The sequence below is a fragment of the Frieseomelitta varia genome, unplaced genomic scaffold (assembly GCF_011392965.1).
Source record: "Frieseomelitta varia isolate USP_RPSP 00005682 unplaced genomic scaffold, Fvar_1.2 scaffold_468, whole genome shotgun sequence".
In the NCBI taxonomy this organism is placed as follows: Eukaryota; Metazoa; Arthropoda; class Insecta; order Hymenoptera; family Apidae; genus Frieseomelitta; species Frieseomelitta varia.
Window position 1 is genome coordinate 15,960 of NW_025110221.1, and position 22,192 is coordinate 38,151.

Here is a 22,192-nt window from a genome sequence, read left to right on the forward strand (position 1 = left end):
TATATATTTCGTAATGAAATTCATATTTCACGAATTTTAAGAATAATTATAATTAATATTTCGTTGTAAAAATTATACCGTCATAGGTTAGCTTTACCATAAAATATATTTCGTAATGAAATTCACATTTAATAAATACTTCACAGTAAAAATTGTAGGTTAGGTTTACCCTGAAATATACATATAATTCCTAATAAAATTTACATTTTACAAAATTTTAAGATTATAAAGAATGAAAAATAAATATAATTAACATTTCGCGGTAGAAATTGTACTTTAAGTAAATTTTTCTAGAATGTCACTTTTGCAGACAGTATTTGATTTTTGTCTCTTTAACAAATTTCCCCACTTTTAAGTACACGAAGTTGAAAATGTTCAATTCTCGATAATTCCGGAGAAATCTTAGAGTTTTGGTGGTGAGACTTGACAATTGACTTCACTGATTTTACATTTTTAGCCACGAAATGGCTGTAGAAGAGAGTGTTAATAACCGCCAGTCAAATGATTAATGAGAATCGCGCGAAGCGTGATAATGTAAAATGTTAGAATACCGATAAAACATAAATTGAACACCCCCTTGATCGCAACAGCGTGTTGCTCGTCTCGTCGCGATGCGTTGTTCTCCCTTACGCGCGGAGGCAAAAGCCAATAATTAAACTTGATGCGCGGAATATCGTATAGATGTATTTATTCGGTACACATCGCGCAATTTCCGATAGCTAATAATTCCCCGTGCACATATTTACAGTTTTAACTTGTTCCGCTACGATTTTATTTACACGCGATCGTGTTCAAATTTTAATCCCCTCTCGTCTTTTTCTTCTTTCCTTTTTTTTTTTTTTTTTTTTTTTTTTACGAACGATACCGATGGAAAATGTAAATCGAAAAACGTTCGAATTATTCGAGATTTAGGTGATAAACGGGATTAGGTAATGAAGTATAATATTTGTAGCAAAGAAGTTACATCGCAACGTGCAAGAAAAAGTTAATAACGTAACAAAGAACACTTCTATTAATATATTTTACTAAAAATCACTCGAGTATCTATAGATCTAAAAATATAGACTGTACATATATCAAATTTCCATAGAAAATTATATAAATATAGACTGAATAGTACTTATATAAATATAAACTAAACATATATAAAATTTCCATAGAAAATTATATAAATTAGTCATTTTGACCACTTTGGTTAAAAGCATTAAACATCCCAGAAAAGAAAAAGTTAATAACGTAACAAAGAACACTTTCATTAATATATTTTACTAAAAGTCACTCGAGTATCTAAAAGTATAGATCTAAAAATATGGATTGTACATATATCAAATTTCCATAGAAAATTACATAAATTAGTCATTTTGACCACTTTGGTTAAAAGTGTTAAACATCCCAAAAAAGAAAAAGTTAATAACGTAACAAAGAACACTTCTATTAATATATTTTACTAAAAGTCACTCGAGTATCTAAAAGTATAGATCTAAAAATATGGATTGTACATGTATCAAATTTCCATAGAAACTTATATAAATATAGACTGAATAGTACTTATATAAATATAGACTGTACATATATCAAATTTCCATAGAAAATTATATAAATATAGACTGAATAGTACTTATATAAATATAGACTGTACATATATCAAATTTCCATAGAAAATTATATAAATATAGACTGTACATATATAAAATTTCCATAGAAAATTATATAAATTAATCATTTTTACCACTTTGGTTAAAAGCATTAAACATCCCAGAAAAGAAAAAGTTAATAACGTAACAAAGAACACTTTCATTAATATATTTACTAAAAGTCACTCGAGTATCTAAAAGTATAGATCTAAAAATATGGTTTGTACATGTATCAAATTTCCATAGAAAATTACATAAATTAGTCATCTTGACCACTTTGGTAGTTCTAGCGTTAAACTTTTCAAAAAAGAAATAATTATTGTGCAGTTCAAGAGGTATCACTGCAACTTGATTAGGTTATAATGCATTAGTATAGTATTATATTATACTATATTAGCATAGTATTATATTATATTATATTAGTATAGTATTATATAGTATTATAGTATTATATTATACTATATTATATAGTATTATAGTATTATATTATACTATATTAGTATAGTATATTATATTATACTATATTAACATATATTATAATTTGTATATTTAATTGTAATATATGTTATTATAATTATTTTATGTAATTATAATATATGTTATTATAATTATTATATGTAATTATAATATATGTTATTATAATTATTATATGTAATTATAATATATGTTATTATAATTATTATATGTAATTATAATATATGTTATTATAATTATTATATGTAATTATAATATATGTTATTATAATTATTATATGTAATTATAATATATGTTATTATAATTATTATATGTAATTATAATCTATGTTATTATAATATGCATTAAGTATATTATTATCATACGTGTATGTTACATTGCATTAATCATCAAATGATTCGATGATTCCTGATCGTGTCGTTCTGTGATATTACAGTCGGGGGTGCCGGACATGCACGAGACCCTGTCCAGTTTTTCGGAACAGTTCAGGGATGGGCCCACGAAGCCGGAAATAAAGTCGGAAGCAGCGAAGGAGTCGGAGAGGTCAACCGAGCCCAAGTGTGGCTGGTTCTGGTTCAAGCCTGTTTACCTGCAGCAATTTCGAACCGCGAAATGGGCGCTTTTCTGGTTGTGCTGGACAGGTGCAATGCAAGGTGAGTGCAGTTTAATACAGTTTTACGAGAGAGATGTTTATTACTCGATTTTGAAATTCTTTTTCTTCGTAAAAAAACAGTTGAAATTACGATCTTCGAAATAGTTGTTAATTTTCTAAAATTTAATTCAACGTAGAATTATTAAAAATTGTGACTATTAATCTTCTGAAGGTTTTAAGTAATCTAGAAAGATAATTTTAAACCTACAACCATAACTGGAATAATTGCTACCTGCACCTATCGGCATTAAAATTACAATAATCGTCAATGTTAACAAATTATTTTTTATCGTTTTACAAATACCTATTATATTGAAATTCATATTTTACAAATTATTCATATAAACCGTATTATTTTACAAATTATTCATTACGTAAAATATGAATTTTTTATAAATACCTATTATATTGAAATTCATAATTTACGAATTATTTTATATAATTGACAATTTATTGCTTGATTTTGAAATGAATAAAATTCTCTGTCCTCGTGCAAAGTTATAATTATTAATCTTCCAAGGTTCATAGAGGATACAGTGCAAAATAAATAGAAATTTCTTTCCCTCGCACAAAATTATGATTATTGATCTTTGAAAATTTATAGAAGGTATAGTGTAGCCTCTAAAAAGGTAATTTTAAACCTACAACCATAATTGGAATAATTGCTGCCTGTATCGGCATTAAAATTACAATAATCGTCAATGTTAACAAATTATTTTTTATCGTTTTACAAATACCTATTATATTGAAATTCATATTTTACAAATTATTCATATAAACCGTATTATTTTACAAATTATTCATTACGTAAAATATGAATTTTTTATAAACACCTATTATATTGAAATTCATATTTTACGAATTATTTTATATAATTGACAATTTATTGCTTGATTTTGAAATGAATAAAATTCTCTGTCCTCGTGCAAAGTTATAATTATTAATCTTCCGAGGTTCATAGAGGACATTGTGCGAAATGAATAAAAATTTCTTTAAAAATTTCTTTCCTTCGCACAAAATTATGATTATTGATCTTTTAAAATTTACAGAAAGTATAGTGTAGCATCTAGAAACTTTTTTAAACCGAAACAAGTATAAACTAAAATTAAAGCTCAACAACCATAACTGGGATAGTTACCTGTATATCGACACTGGAATTATTAATTCGTCGGGTTTCAATAATTCAGCGATATACTTTCGCGTATTTATTTCCCCCGGTCGCAAAGGGTTACACGCGTGATCGTTAAACACGATCCAGCTTTGTAATCAAGCCGCCACAAACGCGTCAAACATTCCTACTAACAATAAACCCCGTGTCTACGAGCGACGTATCGAAAATGCCAGCCAGGTCGAATTCGGAAACTCTGTCGATCATAAACGTGACATTTGCCAATACACCAACTTGGTAGCGATATTCCCCTACCCCCTGAACAACGTCGGGCAAATGCATGCTGATTTTTCGGTATAATCCAATGTACACACTTGTCCATAAGTTTCTCGACGTCCAGTAAATCGAATAAATCGAACAAATTCGATGAAGTCGAATGCAAAAGCTTCGTGTTTATATGTATACACGAAGCTTTATTATATAATTTTTATGATATATAAAATAATTATGATATTTTATGATATATAAAATAATTATGATATTTTATGATATATAAAATAATTTAAAATTTAAATAATGTATAATTTTTATGATATATAGAATATAATTTAAAGTTTAAATAATATATAATTTTTATAATATATAGAATATAATTTAAAGTTTAAATGATATATAATTTTTATAATATATAGAATATAATTTTAAATTTAAATAATATATAATTTCTATAATAAACAAAACATAATTTAAAGTTTAAATAATATATAATTTCCATAATATATAAAATATAATTTAAAATTTAAATAATATATAATTTTTATGATGTATAGAATATAATTTAAAATTTAAATAATATATCATTTTTCTGACATATAAAATAAAATTTGAAATTTAAATAATGTATAATTTTTATGACATATAAAATATAATTTAAAATTTAAATAATATATAATTCTTATATATAATATATAAAATATAATTTAAAATTTGAATAATATATAATTTCTATAATACATAAAATATAATTTGAAATTTAAATAATATATAATTTCTCTAATACATAAAATATAATTTAAAATTTAAATAATATATAATTTCTATAATATATAAAATATAATTTAAAATTTAAATAATATATAATTTCTATAATACATAAAATATAATTTGAAATTTAAATAATATATAATTTCTATAATACATAAAATATAATTTGAAATTTAAATAATATATAATTTCTATAATATGTAAAGTTTAAATAGTACATAATTTTTATAATATATAGAATATAATTTGAAATTTAAATAATATATAATTTCTATAATAAATAAAATATAATTTAAAGTTTAAATAATATGTAATTTCTATAATATATAAAATATAATTTAAAGTTTGAATAATATATAATTTTTATGATATATAAAATATAATTTAAAGTTTAAATAATATATAGTTTCTATAATACATAAAATATAATTTGAAATTTAAATAATATATAATTTCTCTGATACATAGAATATAATTTAAAATTTAAGTAACATATAATTTCTATACTATATAAAATATAACTTAAAATTTAAATAACATACAAAATTACATATATACAATTTTTGTCTTTTATTTGTATTTTACTAAACTGAACTGTCCCCCGTGAAATTTTTCACTTGTGTCACGAAATTTCCACAAAATGGCTGCCTGAGATTTGAAACTGAAAGAGGGGTTGAATTAAAGAGTTTCTCTTCAGTCTGTCCTCTCCGTTCAAATTTCTTTCCCTCCCTCCCCTCCTCCCCACCGTTGGTAACACTTACGAATGGACATATGTACACGCGCGAGCGTACATGCACACGTATAAAGCACACATATGCGCGTATAAACACACGCAGCAGCCGATTGACTCCGATATCGTCGTTTGGCGTTACTAATAGCCGTGCATTCGAATGCAATTTCGAAGCTTTCACGGCGGCGGTGAGGGGGCGGGTTAGGGGGTGAGGGACGGACGGGGGCCGTCGACGACGGTGACTGACGATAACCGGAAATCGAGTTTTCCGGGCCGGTGGCAGGAGGTTGACACGCTGTTGCAGGGTGGTTGGTGGGAGAACGTCGACGAAAAGAGAAACGCGGCGAACAGGGGCGAGCGAGGGCGTTGAAGGGTAGCTCACGGTAGCTCACGGTGTGCTTACGGAGTACTTTAGTTTAAATAAGTTTGTTCGGGTCCTCTCTCACTGCTGCCCTCCTCCTCCCCCCCCCCCTCTGCCCCTCTTCTTCGCCAAGAAGATAAAAGAAATTGTCCTTCGTCCAATTGGGATTGAACAAATTGCCGAACAATGGACTCGGCAATCGTCTGTCTACAAGTCGAGGATAAGTACGAGCGTACTATAACCTAATGCTGCTCGTGCACGCTTCGTTCAAGTTGGCTCTGGCACTGTTGCAATGATTACGATGTGTGCCAAGGCTTTGCAGGCTGATATCCCGCGTGCAATAATAATGATCCATCTGCATTTTCGGATCTGACACGCGTGTTACATTTGACAGTGTCTCGTATGGAATAATAATTGATCCGTAACGCAATAATAATTAATTCTGTAATTTTATACACGACGTGTCTCAGATATGACAGTGTCACGTGTGCCTCGTATGTGTAATAATAATGATTGATCCACGTTTTGTTGAACGTGTCTCAGATTTTGTAATGCCCTGATATTTATTATCGTAATTAATGTCTTGTATGCAATAACAATTGATCCATAACGCAATAATAATTGATCCACATTTTATTAAACGTAGTATGTGTCAGTTCATGTCTTGTTCTTTCGTAAATTTCCTGATATTTATTGTAATTGTTAACCAATTATGCGCACCAGCTGGAGACAAGGTAAGAATGGGCTGGCAATTTGAGAAAAACAAATTGTCCACGGCGTGTACGACTGGTGCTCTGGCCTTAATTAAAATTCTCCTATTGGCGGTACAATGGGGAACGAAGGTGGTTCATTTTCCGAGTGGACAGACTCCAGCGCTATTTCGCTTCTGTTCACAAGCGTCTGTGATCGTCGTGTTAATTGTTGAGGATTTGAATATACGCGCGGAGGATTTTTCATTGGAAGAATTGTACGGAGTAATGCTATATATATATAATAAATTGTACAGTGTTGCTTGGAATACGATTTATTATTGTTTATTATTATTTTTCTATCGAAAAAATGTATGATACGTTGTATAATGCAATTTTATTAATAACGGATAATAATAAATACATTCTAATACAATTTCATTATTTTATTTAATTGATAATAATAATGCAATTTTAACCTACTGGCAATATTCAACCATTCTATTATATGTATATTAATATTGTAAAATTTTACCACACATCCAATAATATTCTAATAAATTTAATAAAATAAAATAAAATAATAAGATTTAATAAAATAAAATAAGATAATAAAATTTAATAAAATAAAATAGAATAATAAAATTTGATAAAATAAAATAGAATAAAATTTAATAAAATAAAATAGAATAATAAAATTTAATAAAATAAAATAAAATAATAAAATTTAATAAAATAAAATAGAATAATAAAATTTGATAAAATAAAATAGAATAAAATTTAATAAAATAAAATAGAATAATAAAATTTAATAAAATAAAATAAAATAATAAAATTTAATAAAATAAAATAGAATAATAAAATTTGATAAAATAAAATAGAATAAAATTTAATAAAATAAAATAGAATAATAAAATTTAATAAAATAAAATAGAATAATAAAATTTAATAAAATAAAATAGAATAATAAAATTTGGTAAAATAAAATAGAATAATAAAATTTAATGAAATAAAATAAAATAGAATAATAGAATTTAATAAAATAAAATAATAAGATTTAATAAAATAGAATAATAGAATTTAATAAAATAAAATAATAAGATTTAATAAAATAAAATAAAATAATAAAATTAAAGATTCAAACAACAGCAACCCTAACATCAGAGAACAGTCAAAAGGGGACCTTACGAAGCCTCTCTCCTCTCTCCGCTCTTGAATCCGCCAGCGAGAGGAAATTTATTTTTGCAATTGTCAGAGATGGTTAAACGCTTTTGTCAGACGATACTGCACGGCGTGGCCACTGTGTTTTGTAATTCGACGCGTTGTCAACGCCCGTTTGCAGCGTGTAACGAAAGAACAGGCAAACGAACGAACGGACGAGCATTGTTCGATTCAGCGACAGATTAGCATCGTGCACATTCGTGAGAAAGAAGTGTTTAATAGATTTACGTTGGAGAGAGCGATTTCTTCGAGGGTGAGCGGACACTGAGTCGAGCCGAGGGGAGACGATAATTGAATTAGTTTATCCCTTCTGATTCATTTACACGCGGCGCATTTGTTTGAAGCGTGTTCGGCTTTGACGCACACGCGTATCGAAGATCGTAACGTTGTTTCGAGTACGAGAATCAGGACAAAACGGGATCAAAGGTATTATCAGGATGCTCGTTATAAATCGGTCAGGATTGATTGAAAAAAATTGATTGACAGAAACAACTGAATTGATGTTCCAGATATTATCGGTTGTACGACACTTTCAGATGCTCACAATAAAGTATAGTGTACGTATAGTATAGTAAAATATCCTCTGTCAAGTATAGCGTATGTATGGTAAGGTATGGTGCAAAAAATAGCGCACACTGTACAAGGTGATTCACGTAATTTCCGTACCTGATGAATAACTTTTAAATTATGCGTTCAAATGAAAAATTGTTCAATACAAAAGTTGTATGATTTTAAGGGAGGCAAAATGTAGCCTGTGTGTACTAAAGAGTTTTGAAATTTTCAAGTTATTTTTATCTTCTTCAATTGCATTATACATTGTTTTCGATGGAAAGAATCGAAGGAATATCAAATTCCAAGTAAAAAAATATTAAGCTACATTGGTCCTGAATATAATTTATAATAATTCCTATATTTATGATAATATATATAATTTATAATAATAATTCCTATATTTATGATAATATATATAATTTATAATAATAATTTCTATATTTATAATAATATATATAATTTATAATAATAATTCCTGTATTTATAATAATATATATAATTTATAATAATAATTCCTATATTTATAATAATATATATAATTTGTAATAATAATTCCTATATTTATAATAATATATATAATTTATAATAATAATTCCTATATTTATAATAATATATATAATTTATAATAATAATTCCTATATTTATAATAATAATCCTATAATAATAATTTATAATAATAATTCCTATATTTTATTTATAACGATAATTTGTCTCTAGGATGAAACTAACTACATGGAGCAGAGGTAGCTAACTGGCGGCCCTTGCCCCTACTTTCCTGGCCGCTAGTGCTACCCCCTCCACTCTCTCACTATGAGAGGAAATTTCAATATAGTGGAGAGGGTAGTATTAGTAATCTACTAGAGGCTCTAGCATAGAGCATTAGGACCATTTGTTTGCAATAATTTATAAATATAAGCGACTTTATCTTATCTACATGTGACGCATATATATATATATATATATATATATATATATATATATCTTTAAAATTTAGTATTGATTATCTGTGTTGGTGTTATTAGATCGCGTGTCATTCATTTCATAACTTCGTGCATTTGTACATTTTTTTTTTATTCCAAATTAATTTCTTTATTGTACAAATAATGCTATTTGTAATTTATTAGAACAACGTTTTTACTCTAAATGAAATTCTACGATTTTTGTTGCAGGAATGGTGGTGAACGGTTTCGTGAACGTGGTCATAACCACGATAGAAAGGAGATTTGGTCTAAGATCGTCGCAGACTGGCCTGATAGCAGGCGGATACGACATTGCCAGTTTCCTTACTCTGGTTCCAGTGAGCTACCTCGGCGGTCGCTCAAAAGCATCAAAACCAAGGTATACACCTACGCGTAACGTAGTAATGTTTTTTTTTAACAAAACATCAAAATATAAAGAGAAACTAATTCTATTAATTTTAAATTAAATTGAAGTTCAAACACGATTTTTTCATTGTGTTTTGAAAATTATTCTTTTCGAGTATTGGAAACGGTATATAAAAAAAAATTATTCTTTTCGAGTGTTGGAAACGGTATATAAAAAAATTATTCTTTTCGAGTGTTGGAAACGGTATATAAAAAAAAATATAGAGAAATACAGGGTGCACCAAAAATTTCTTCTCGCCTATTTTTTTTTTTTTTAACAAAACATCAAAATATAGAGAGAAACTAATTCTCTTAATTTTTAATTAAATTGAAGTTCAAACACGATTTTTTCATTGTGTTTTAAAAATTATTCTTTTCGAGTGTTAGAAACAGTATATAATAAAAAAAATACAGAGAAATACAGGATGCACCAAAAATTTCTTCTCGCCTATTTTCTTTTTTTTTTTTAACAAAACATCAAAATATAGAAAGAAACTAATTCTCTTAATTTTAAATTAAATTGAAGTTCAAACACGATTTTTTCATTGTGTTTTAAAAATTATTCTTTTCAAGTGTTAGAAACAGTATATAATAAAAAAAATTACGGATTTATTTTATTTTATCTTAGGAAGTGACTTTTGGACCACCCTGTATGTTTCCCGAGAAACACACAGGATAAAAGTTTAAAAAGTGATTAAAAATATATGTTGCAAGCAAACGTCCCCGATTATTCCAAAAAAATTCCCTCGAACAGATTCGATTGGCAACTTCAAAATATGTTGTATATTGCATTTGAAAATCATCGAACAATATGTGTAATACACACTGCACACGTGTGTGTACACAGTGCATACGCGTATGCAAATATACAAGGGATTGTCTTGCCTATTAATATTAATACGGATATCGATTCACCCCGACAGTTCTCATAAATATTAATCCTAACGTCAGTCGGACCGACGACAATGCCGGCGTCGGTTAATCTCCATTTCGTTCCTCGACACTTTCGCAGCCCATTCTTCGTTTCCCCTCTGCCTGATCCTTAATCGATAATCGATAAATAACACTTTCAGAAAAGGTTAAACAATGTAGTCTTGAAAGTAAAGTGAAGTTTTCAACGCGAATATTAATCGCGGGCACTCTGGAATTTTCAGAACTTGTGCAGATTACTATTGGCTCTTAACTCTGTGATCTTTACAAATACAAGTAGTTTTCAGTTAAGGGACCGAGAGTGGTTCCGTTTAAACGGAAAGGTGTATATATAGTATAGTACATATCGCTTGTTGCGTGCAAGTGTCATATTTCACACTGTTAGATGATACAATAGCATGGAGTGAGGATAGTCCCAATTCTAAGAATTGGTGGTGGATAGGAATAGACGCTTAACTGGGGAAAAGTACACTTATCGGAGGACGACTGTACATACAAACATACCTTAACAAAATAATAACGTATTTTGAAGTTGTCGTCAAGAAAATTTGCTTAGAAAAATAAGTGAGAATATTAAAATTTTCAGATGTCAAATGTATTATATTTGTAATACTTAAATGCAAACGAGACTGTGGAGAGACGTTGTTACTTTTAATGAAAAGGCGAAGAAAGGCTTTTAGCTTCTTGCCACGCACGTTGAGAACTTTTTGTCCCAAAATTGCAATATTCTTTCAGTTTATAAGTATAACCCAAGCAGAACAAATAAATTTATTGCTTCTCAGTAATTTTTATCCAATGATATGACCGATGAATTCAAAAAAAAAGACGATTTATTGTGTACGGTTCGGTCACTCGTTACGGTCCGCAATCAGTTGCCAGCGCAAGTGGTTAAGTTCGATTTAAAATTTCGTTTCTGTTCGACAGGTACATAGGCATAGGCGTTTTACTATTAGGTTTAGGAAGTCTACTTTTCGCGTCCCCCCACTATATCGCCGGGCCATACAGAGGCGGTCAGCAGTCGGAGAATATATGCCAGAGGGTGACGAACACATCGTCCCGCTCGGTACGTAATACCATGGGCTTACTAATTAATTCAGTCGAATTCGAACGAATGTTTTATACCGCAGCGCAAGAGGGGATCTTCAATAAATTTCTGAAAAATGTGATGAAGTTCCTTTTCCAGAATAATAGAACTCGTTACGTAACGAGGATTTTAATCCTCCGCGAAAATTAATGAACTTTTGAGACCGTAATAAATCTTTGTCAGTAAATTTTTGAAAAGTGTAATGAAGCTTTTTCGAGAATAGTAGAATTGCAACGGAGGATTTCCATAGAAGTCAATAAATTTTTGAAAACGTAACAAACCTTCGTTAATAAATTTTAATTATATTTAATTTTAATAAATTTAATATTTTAATATTTATTTTAATATTTATTTAACACTTTAATTTTAATAAATTTAATATTTTAATATTTATTTAATATTTTAATTTTAATAAATTTAATATTTTAATATTTATTTAATATTTTAATTTTAATAAATTTAATATTTTAATATTTATTTAATATTTTAATTTTAATAAATTTAATATTTTAATATTTATTTAATATTTTAATTTTAATAAATTTAATATTTTAATATTTATTTAATATTTTAATTTTAATAGATTTTAATAATATTTTTGATAATGTAGTAAAGTTCAATAATAGAATAGAGGATAAAGAACCAATTTTACTCATTACTTTTCTTGTCCAGACGTACAACCATAGATGTACAACCAACAGAATCCTCTTTTTTTTCTGTATTTTCCTCCCAATTCTAACAAAATGTCTCGTCAGAAGAGAGAAAGATATTTTTGTCCTTGGTTGCTAATTAAATTACTCTCGATTCACTTCCTTGCCATTCAGCTGTCTTGTAATGGGTCCGTGGGCCAAGTGGACCAGGAACCGTACAGCGGGCTGTACTTAACTATCTTTCTGATGGCCCAACTTCTGCACGGAGCAGGCTCCGCTCCTTTTTACACGCTCGGCGTTACGTACCTAGACGAGAACGTGTCGAAAAAGATGTCCTCTGTGTACGTAGGTAAGCGAGTCAAGTCCATCTGCTATCTGTTCAAGCCTTTTTGTCACAAAAAAGAAGTTAACAAACTATAGTGATGTACAGGGTGATTCACGTAACTTGCACACTTTGAAATAATTTTTAAATTACACGTCTAATGAAAGATTGTTTAATACAAAAGTTGTATGATTCTGAGGGAGGCAAAATGTGACAAATATATCAATTTTTTATGGGTTTTTCGAAATTTCCAAGGTCATATTTTACTTTATTTCCTTTCCAATTGGACCACATATGTTTCTTTTAATCGTAAATCGATTATTTTTATTTTTTATCAACATAATTTTAACTTTTCATCAAGAATATTATTAAATTCCAAGTAAGAAAAAAGTATTAAGCCATGGTTGAGATATTTTTTATACTTTAAGTTATTTATCAGGTGTGCAAGTTACGTGAGTCAGCCTGTACATGATTGTAAATGGCGAACGAGAAGTAACAGCAAAGAAGTTGTCTCTCTGAAGGCGAGCGTTACGTTAAAAGACTCCCCTCCCTCTAGGAATTTTCTACACAATGGCCATAATAGGACCTGCACTGGGGTACGTGGTCGGTGGCGAATTATTGAAGCTGTACACAGATTTCATCACCGTGGACCCGTCAGAGTGAGTCTAAACACAATACAAATTTTTCTTGAACTCTGGTTATGCATGGCTTCTGACCGACCGTTCCAAACTTGCTTTTGAAAATAACAGGGTTTCTCAAACTCTTGCCCAGGGCGAGAGGGGAATTCGAGTTTCTAGGAGAGCGATTCGCGAATGAATTATTTGTTTGCATTTCTTCTAAATGAAAATTTAACTTTCTCACTTTTCCCTTTTCACGGATGTCATGCTCTTTAGAAGATTGTTTCGATGAAGTTCATGGCCTTTCTGGCTTCCCCGGCCTTTGAAAAGTGAAAAAAATTCAGTGATAAAAATAATTTCGAATGCTAGAAATCATGCGTCACAGGGGCGGTGCGTCACAGGATTTTAAAAATGCTCAGATTAGCAGATGTACATAAACACCAGACATACAAATCAATCATCTATAGAAAGAATAAAGAAACTGACGAAAGAAAATTTAATTCGAAAACAATTCTGCGAATATACGTACGAGCATTATGATTTCACTGTGTCAAAGGCAAAGGCAAATATTCATATACTAATCCAAGTTTCGTCACTTGAATTCAATTCAGACTGACTTAAACTCGAGAAGCCCCGGCTTAGAACGGTGGAAAACGCTTTGATGACGAAATGTTTCTCGAACGTTTTCACGGTAGTCGGGTGAAAAAAAGAATTTTATCGGTTAAACGTTATGCTCGAAGAGCATTGGAATTGGTAGAAAGAGAGAAAGAGAAAGAGAGAGAGAGAGAGAGAGAGAGGGACGACGAGACTCTTGGAAGGAAGAATTACAACGGACGGACAATGGCTTGGGAAGTTGTTCGCGTTCATTATGCGTTTCACGCTGGCTAAAGGGGTTCATAGTCGTCGAATGCCGATGGGGAATGACGCGTAATGGCTGCGCCATCGGAATTTGTCGCCACGCGTTAAACGCGTTTCCCGCTTTTTTCGCCTCCGTTCCCCCCCACTCCTACCTCCCTCCACCCCCCACTCCGAGGCTCGAGTACGAATAGAGGGGAGGGGGGAGGGGCGTTTAGCAGCGCGTCACGCCGACTTTATTAAATTCTCGCCAAAATTTATCGACTGTTTGCCACGATCTGTCCGACATTTACGGGGCAAGTGGTTCCTGGTTGTTGGTTGATTATTTGGTCGAGAACCAGATGCTTTATACAACAAATAAATTGCGACAAATTCGACAGTCTTACATATTTTACATATTTTACATGTGTGCACATGTTGCACTCTTTATATTCATTTTTACAGTACACGTTTAAGCTCGAAGAATTTGGGAATTAATTGACACGAATTTTATATAATATTTTTATATAATATTTTTTATAATATGAATGAATTTTATATAATATTTTTTATAATTATAAATAATTTAATTTATATTTTTATTTATTAATTTATATTTTTATTAATATAGTTTATTAACTTATATTTTTATTTTATAATTATAAATAATTTAATTTATATTATTTTATAATTATAAATAATTTAATTTATATTATTTTATAATTATAAGTAATTTAATTTAATTTATAGAAATAATTTAATTTATATAATAGTTTTTATAATTATAAATTTTTTTATAATTATAAATTAATTGACTCGAATTTTGTATAATATTTTTTACAATTATAAATTTTCGGACTCGAGTTTTACAGAAATTTCTTGGCAAATAAGTCCGACAAATTCTGACTTAATATTCTTTACGTTCATTTTACACGTATATAATTACGTTTAAGCTCGAAGAATTTGCAAGTTAATCGCGGGATTTTGAAGAGGCGGCTCGAATTTTGTATAAATTTCTTGACAAACCATAAAGAACAGGATTTTCATGGGGAACACGGACGCCCGAGGAGAAATCGAGTTAACGGACCCACGGTGGACGATGTCGCCGGTGTACACGGGCTATCGGATTTTTATCGTCTATTTTTGCCGTTTCACGGCCTTGAAAAGAAGCATCGCAGGAGGAACAGCGCGTCATTACGTTACATTGCGAAACGTTGTTAACTATGTTTGCGTCGTTTAATTATCTTCTTGTCGCTGGAACGATAACGAGGGTGACCGTGATCCATGCTCTTTTTCCCTTTCGTCCCTGTCACTGGATGCTGATCAAATTTACTTTCGTTCATTTATCTGCCCTCTACTAGCCAAATTTCGGACTTTGCGCGCAGATTCGCTTGATTCAATAAACCAAACACACCATGACACCGCTGTAATCAGATCTCTTTACGAAAGGGAAATCCTGACGATTAATTGTCAATTTAATACAGGCAACAATGCAACAAAATAACTTTCAGATAATAAAAAAAAAAAAATAAACCTGATCGGTTTAACGTTAAGCAGTAACGATTTTTCAACAATTACTTGTTCCCGTCACTTTTCTGATTCTGATCCACGGTCCAATGAAACGTTCAGTTCCCATTTGAAATATAACACCCACGGTTGGAATTTTCCATCGAAGCAACTCGATGCCAAGGAAGATGGCGCGAGGGGGGGGGGGGGGGGGGGCGAAGAGTATATCGAAGAAAATAAAATCTTTGTTTTCAGTCTGCAGTGCGCCCTGTGTGTATCCCTCAAGGACCATTAGAGCGTATAATGGGCCGCGATTAATAGTGCATGTAACCCCCATGGACGTACATAGCTCGTGTAGAGGAGAAGAGGGGGGCTGCCCCCTCTCCCCTCCCCCTCTTCCGTAGGGAAAATGTCAAGCGGTGAACCAATGTTTGACGATGACGCCGATGTTACCCCTTCAAAACTGTCACTTCATCCCCCTTATGGCACTTAAAGCACAATCAAGTTCCATTTGTCTGCGACGCCTGCCTGCCAAGCAGCCCTCATCCCTTTCTCCCCTCCTCCTCCTCCTCCCCCTCCTCCTCCTCCTTCTCCTCCGCGCGCGCTACACGTGAGAATCGAATTAATCGTTGCTCGCTGAACAAGAGTCTTTTTTTTCTCTCTCGTTTCTCCTCGGGAGAACGGGAGACGTGCATCACGCCGAGCATCGAATAGCAAATCGAGTCGTTCGGTCTCGGTGTGTAGAAGTGTAAAGCAAAGTATTCCCAACGTATTCCTTGCGAATTTTACTTTTAAATGGCGGGCTATCGATTTGGGCGGGCTACGTGTTTGCTGTTTTAGCTTGACAGGTTTACGTTGTTCTCTGTTATTGTTTTTTTTTTTTTTTTTTTTTTTTTTTTGGAAGGGGAAGGGATCTTTCTTCGCGAAAGTTTCAACTTTTCTAAATTTGCAGGACACTTGCTTCGCGCGATAAATTTGCACGATTAAACGATTAAGTTCGAAACTTCGTAGAGAGAGAGAGAGAGATTGGAATTGCAACGAATCGAAGCAGGAGATGATTTATTTTCGAAAAATGGCCTAACCCAAGCATCGAACTTTCGAAAGTTTCGATCATTTTCTTGGCAACTTTCATTTTTTCTCGATTAACAGATCGGACCCAGGCTTCGAAGCTCGAGGAGCGGAGAAATTATTATGGCAACAGCCTACGTCGGGAGATAAAAGGCAAAAGAAAGAAGGAAGAAAATAGAAAGTGGAAGAGACCGAAATGAAAAGTCGAAAGGATCTTCTTTCGCGTTTCGTGGTTAACTGTGTCTTTCGCGTTGCGGTGGATGTCCAAATGGACATCAGTAAATTTAGAATCCCTAAGTTTTTTTCCCCTCCGAAAAGGATATTTGAAAGCCACTGTTCGAGAGATGAATCGATGCTTCCTTCCGTAAACACGGAAAGGGAAATTTCCTGTTGAATTACCAAAGAGTAACCAAGACAGACCAAGTTGTCGACTCGAAAGACGCATCTAATTAATAAATTCACTTGTACGGGAAAGGAAGAAGTCCGTGGCTTTTTCACATCACGAAAGTAAAATTTTCCAAGGAATAGTTCTTTTAAAAAATGGCAAGAAAGTTTCTTGATCATTTAAAACTCCGAACGCGTGCGTTCTAACAGCGACTTTATCTGATTTATCTGATTGCGTATATGTAATGTTTATATTTCGAATAATCTCAACAATTAATTTTATCTTTATTTATTTGGACGCTTATTTAGACACTGATGCTACAACTATGATAAATCAAATGTTAGTGAAAACTAATACGAAAATTACGTAAAATAGACATCCACACGTCCAGAAGCATAAAGTCGCTGTTAGAACGCACATGTCCGCAGTGTTAAATGATAAAGAAACTTTTTTTTTTTGCCATTTTACAAAAGAACTGTTGACCTTGTCATGACCTGTGGTTGTGATGAGTAGAATACAATAGAAAAAAAAAATTTTTGAAAACCTTGAAATTCAAGGCGATCGAAAGTGTAGAATTCATCTATGACAGCAGACGGACAAACTTTTCTTTTCACCCTGTAGCTAATTTAGTAACTAAAAGTCACTATCGAAGTTTACCACAAAGTTGCTGTTAAATTGCTAAATTTAGTCATTTAAAAAATTAGTAATATAGTAACTGAAAGTTACTATTAAATTACTAAATTTAGTAACTGAAAAAATTAGTAATTTAGTAACCAAAAGTTACTATTAAATGACTAAATTTAGTAATTTAAAAAATTACTAATACAGTAACTAAAAGTTACTATGAAAACACTAAATTTAGTGATTTAAAAAATTGGTGATTTAGTAACTAAAGAGTACTGTTAAATTACTAAATTTAGTAATTGAAAAAATTAGTAATTTACTATTAAATGACTAAATTTAGTAATTTAAAAAATTAGTAATACAGTAACTAAAAGTTACTATGAAAACACTAAATCTAGTGATTTAAAAAATTGGTAATTTAGTAACTAAAAGGTACTGTTAAATTACTAAATTTAGTAATTGAAAAAATTAGTAATTTAGTAATTTAAAAAATTAGTAATATAGTAATTTAAAAAAATAGTAATTTAGTAACTAAATGTTGCTATTAAATTACTAAATTTAGTAATTTAAAAAATTGGTAATTTAGTAACTAAAAAGTACTATTAAATTACTAAATTTAATAATTAAAAAAATTAGTGATTTAGTACTATTAAATTTAGTAATTAAAAAATTAGTGATTTAGTAACTAAATGTTACTATTAAATTACTAAATTTAGTAATTGGAGAAATTAAATTACTATTAAATTATTAAATTTAGTAACTAAAAATTTACTATTCTTAGAAATTTTAATTAAAAAATTGCTAGTTTTCTCGAAATCTTAGACTCTGAATTTTTCTCTCTCTCTCTCTTTCTCTCTGCCAACCGAATTATGGATTCAGCATTCAGAGAGGAGCCACAGTGGCCGAGTGTCGTTTAAAGATCAGTTACGACTAGAAGACCGGAGGAAAAAGAGGACTGAACGGCGATTGCTTGTCAGTATTACGGAGTTAAGTCCGCTAAGGGATGATCGCGCAGTTAGTCAGCTGTTTCCGGGCAATCAATCACCTGTTCGCAGTCCTGGGTTTCGCCAGGAGGAAATAAGCCTAGCCACGGAGGGGGGGGGGGGGGAAGTTTTACGCGAAGTCTCTTGCTGGAAATATTCGTCTCGTCGATCGATAAAACAACCCTCGAGAACTCCAATCGATTTACCATCGGCAGCACTTGATTTGAAAAATATTTGCAGAAAAACATTGAAACACCGAACGTATCAAGAGTGAAATATTACACATACCTTGCCAATAATTTATGAATCGATTTTGAATAATTAGGTGAGCTCCTCAGGTTACGAATACGCTGTCAATTTTTTCCAAATTTAGACTCTAGCTTCTAGACAAATGTCTTTCTCGCATAGTTGCGCACACTAGGTTACGTCACGTATATTGTGCCGTAATATCGCGATTCTGAAGGAATTTGCTAGACGGCGAGCCCTAGCGGTTATGCTCGCGCGATGATGATGGCGCATTGTACACGCGTTGAAGGAGAAGATGATGAACGAGAGGGGCTTCGAAAGTACCGGCGAGATTAAAGAACCATTGTTCGTGCACTTTCTCATGGGAGAACTTTAACATTTTCGAGCGATGATATTTCATTATTATCGAGCGTTTCAAGTACAAGGTGGGCCAAGAATACCATACTTTCTATTAAAATCAGTTATTTAATTCTGTTTTAATATACATTTTCTTCTGAACGTTTGAGAGAAACACTTAATTAAAGTACAATGAATTAATCGATTTAATTTAAAGCTAACGAAATTAGCTTCTCCGTGTGTTTCGACAGACGAGAAGAGACTTTTGAGCCACCCTATGTGTGCGTCGCATTGCACTTGCGGCCCGATTACTGTACTCAATTTGCTCTTTGTCTTTGACAGAATAATTACTCTCTAAGTGGAAACAATTGGAATTTTTTTCTACTTTTCTTCTTTCTTTTTTTTTTTTTTTTTTTTTTGAATGAATCGCGGCAGGCCGATGGTTTCGTTCGCGGTTTATATCGGTTTAGAACACGAGGGAAGGACGAGCTTCCGGGCAATTAGCCGGGAAAGTTGCAGAGGCTCGGCCGGTCGGGGAATTTCTGACCGCCGGCTGCCGGCGCAATTAAAAAAGCGCGAGGAGATCGGCAAGTTTCGCGACCGGGAAAGTAATCTCGGCCTACTCGCCGGAGTATACCGAGTACACTGTTCCCGGATAATTACATTTTTCTCTCCCTGGAATCGTTGCCCGTCCCTTTTTTGTTTACGCGCCGGCCTACTTTCCCCCGGGGAGTCCTCCGTTTGATAGCGTCGTTTAAAAAACGACGAGACTTATCCGCGAGATCTCGCCTCGTTCAGCGGGAGGATTTACTAATTTGAAAAATAACAAATTTTGCAGGATCGGCCTGACACCGAACAGCAACGTGTGGGTGGGAGCATGGTGGATAGGTTTCCTAGCGGCTGCAGTCATATGTTTCGCGATTGCTATACCGATCTTGGCGTTCCCGGCAGCTTTACCTGGTACACACGCTTCAATATTATAAAATATATATTTTTGACATCTTTCTTTTTTCGAGTATACCCTTATTTCGTACGTGTCACCTTTTGAGAATCGATTATATAGATATTATATCCGTCCTTCCATTTTTTTTTTTTTTTTTCTAGAGATGGCTAACTGGCGGCCCTTGCCCCAAACTTTACTGATCGCTGGCGCTACCCCCTCCACTGCTCCACGATTTCCCCACTACATTGACATTTCCTCGCCGTGCATGACCCCCACTCCTTCACTGACGCCGTGCATGACCCCCACTCCTCCACTGACGCAGTGGAGGGGGTAGCGCTAGTAATCAGGAAAGTGGGGACAAGGGCTCGCGTGTCGCCAGTTAGCCTCTGCGGTAAATTACAACGCTGCTTTACAACGAAAATACATCGTTCCAAACGTTCAACGAGACTTGGAATTTCAATGAGACTCGAAGAAATGTTGCAGCGAATATCAGCAAGTTTACGAAAGCTTGGCGAGAACAAATCAGCCGAACGAAATTGACGTTAAATTAACGATGAAAATTGAGTCGAACTTGCCGATTGAAAAAGAAAAGGTCGATTGTTTTGAATCGCGACGGTGGCGAATACTGAATAAAATTTCAATAAAATCATTATTCTCTCTTTTTTTTTTCGCTAACCTGTATAAAATAAATGTGTGTTTCTATAACTTACACCAGCGTTTCTTTTCAACAAATTCCATTTACGGCGCGAAACGAGCGCACGTGGAACATGGATATCATAAACTTCGCGTATCCGCGAGGATTATTCCAGATTTCTTTTCACGTAATTTCTCGATCGAACTTCATGCTGGAACTTTCAATTAAATTTAACCACGCTCTCGAAGACAAGCAATCGACAGTCCAAATATACTCGCGAGTATATGTATAATGGGATGTAAATCGACTGTTGAGAAGGAACGGATGTCTCTTTTCCTTAGGTTCGGAGAAACTGGCCAAAGAGAGGGTGTCAGAGGCGCACCAGAAGCCCGAGCAGCCGTCCTCGAGCGATCGAGGGGAGGCGTTCTCGAAAATACGGGAACTGCCTCGCGCTCTCACCGATCTGCTCGGTAATCCGGGGTTTTTCATGTTGAATCTGGCAGGTGCCAGTGAAGGATTACTTATCGCTGGTTTCGCCGCGTTCCTGCCGAAACTGATCGAAAATCAATTCAACGTCAGCCCTAGCTCCGCCGCATTACTAATGGGTGAATAATATTCAAACATTCTGTCGTAATCAATCAGAGAACCAACAAAAAAAAAAAAGAAGGAAAGAGAGAGAGAGAGAGAGAGAGAAAATCGCGCGCCTCTCGTCCATCGCAACGCGTAATCGTTGACATTTTTCGTCAAATACCGAAACATTTTTTACCCTCCTTTTTTTTCTTTTTTACGCTGCAACCTTTTTTTCCTCTCTGCTCTCTTTGCGCGAAAATATCGACTGAACGATATGTTACCGTCAGATATATATCCCCTCGGATATGTTGCGGGCATAAATCATCGTCGACGTTCGTCTACAGGGTGTTTCAACCGAGAATTTTAATCGCGCACAATTTCTTACACATTGCGCATAACGAATCGGGGATAAACTTGATGAAAGGAATCGTGTCATTTAAATTTATTAATAAATTCATTTATCAAATCATCCGTGCTTAAAGCTGTTATTATAAATTTTTCACGCGTTATAGTCTTATATATTATTGAATTTGATATCGCGGTGAAACACCCTGTATCTCGATCCACGTAATTTCGTGAAATTTCGAAACCACCGAGAGGACCTAAACACTCTTGCGTAAAGAAAAAAAAA

At 32.5% G+C, this 22,192-nt stretch overlaps 1 protein-coding gene across 3 annotated transcripts in view; it reads left to right on the top strand.

The window, feature by feature from the left end:
• LOC122532737 (solute carrier organic anion transporter family member 4A1) overlaps positions 1–22,192 on the top strand; it is a 56,247-nt gene that overhangs the window by 8,970 nt on the left and 25,085 nt on the right. For all 3 annotated transcript variants that reach the window (XR_006307558.1, XM_043661776.1, XM_043661778.1), the window contains 7 exons: positions 2,545–2,761; positions 9,635–9,803; positions 11,684–11,822; positions 12,668–12,842; positions 13,372–13,474; positions 20,253–20,374; positions 21,333–21,596. Coding sequence is in view for 2 of the 3 variants with exons in the window: in XM_043661776.1 (XP_043517711.1) it covers positions 2,545–2,761; positions 9,635–9,803; positions 11,684–11,822; positions 12,668–12,842; positions 13,372–13,474; positions 20,253–20,374; positions 21,333–21,596 (1,189 nt within the window). In the remaining variant the exon portion in view is untranslated. The remainder of the gene's footprint in view (positions 1–2,544; positions 2,762–9,634; positions 9,804–11,683; positions 11,823–12,667; positions 12,843–13,371; positions 13,475–20,252; positions 20,375–21,332; positions 21,597–22,192) is intronic.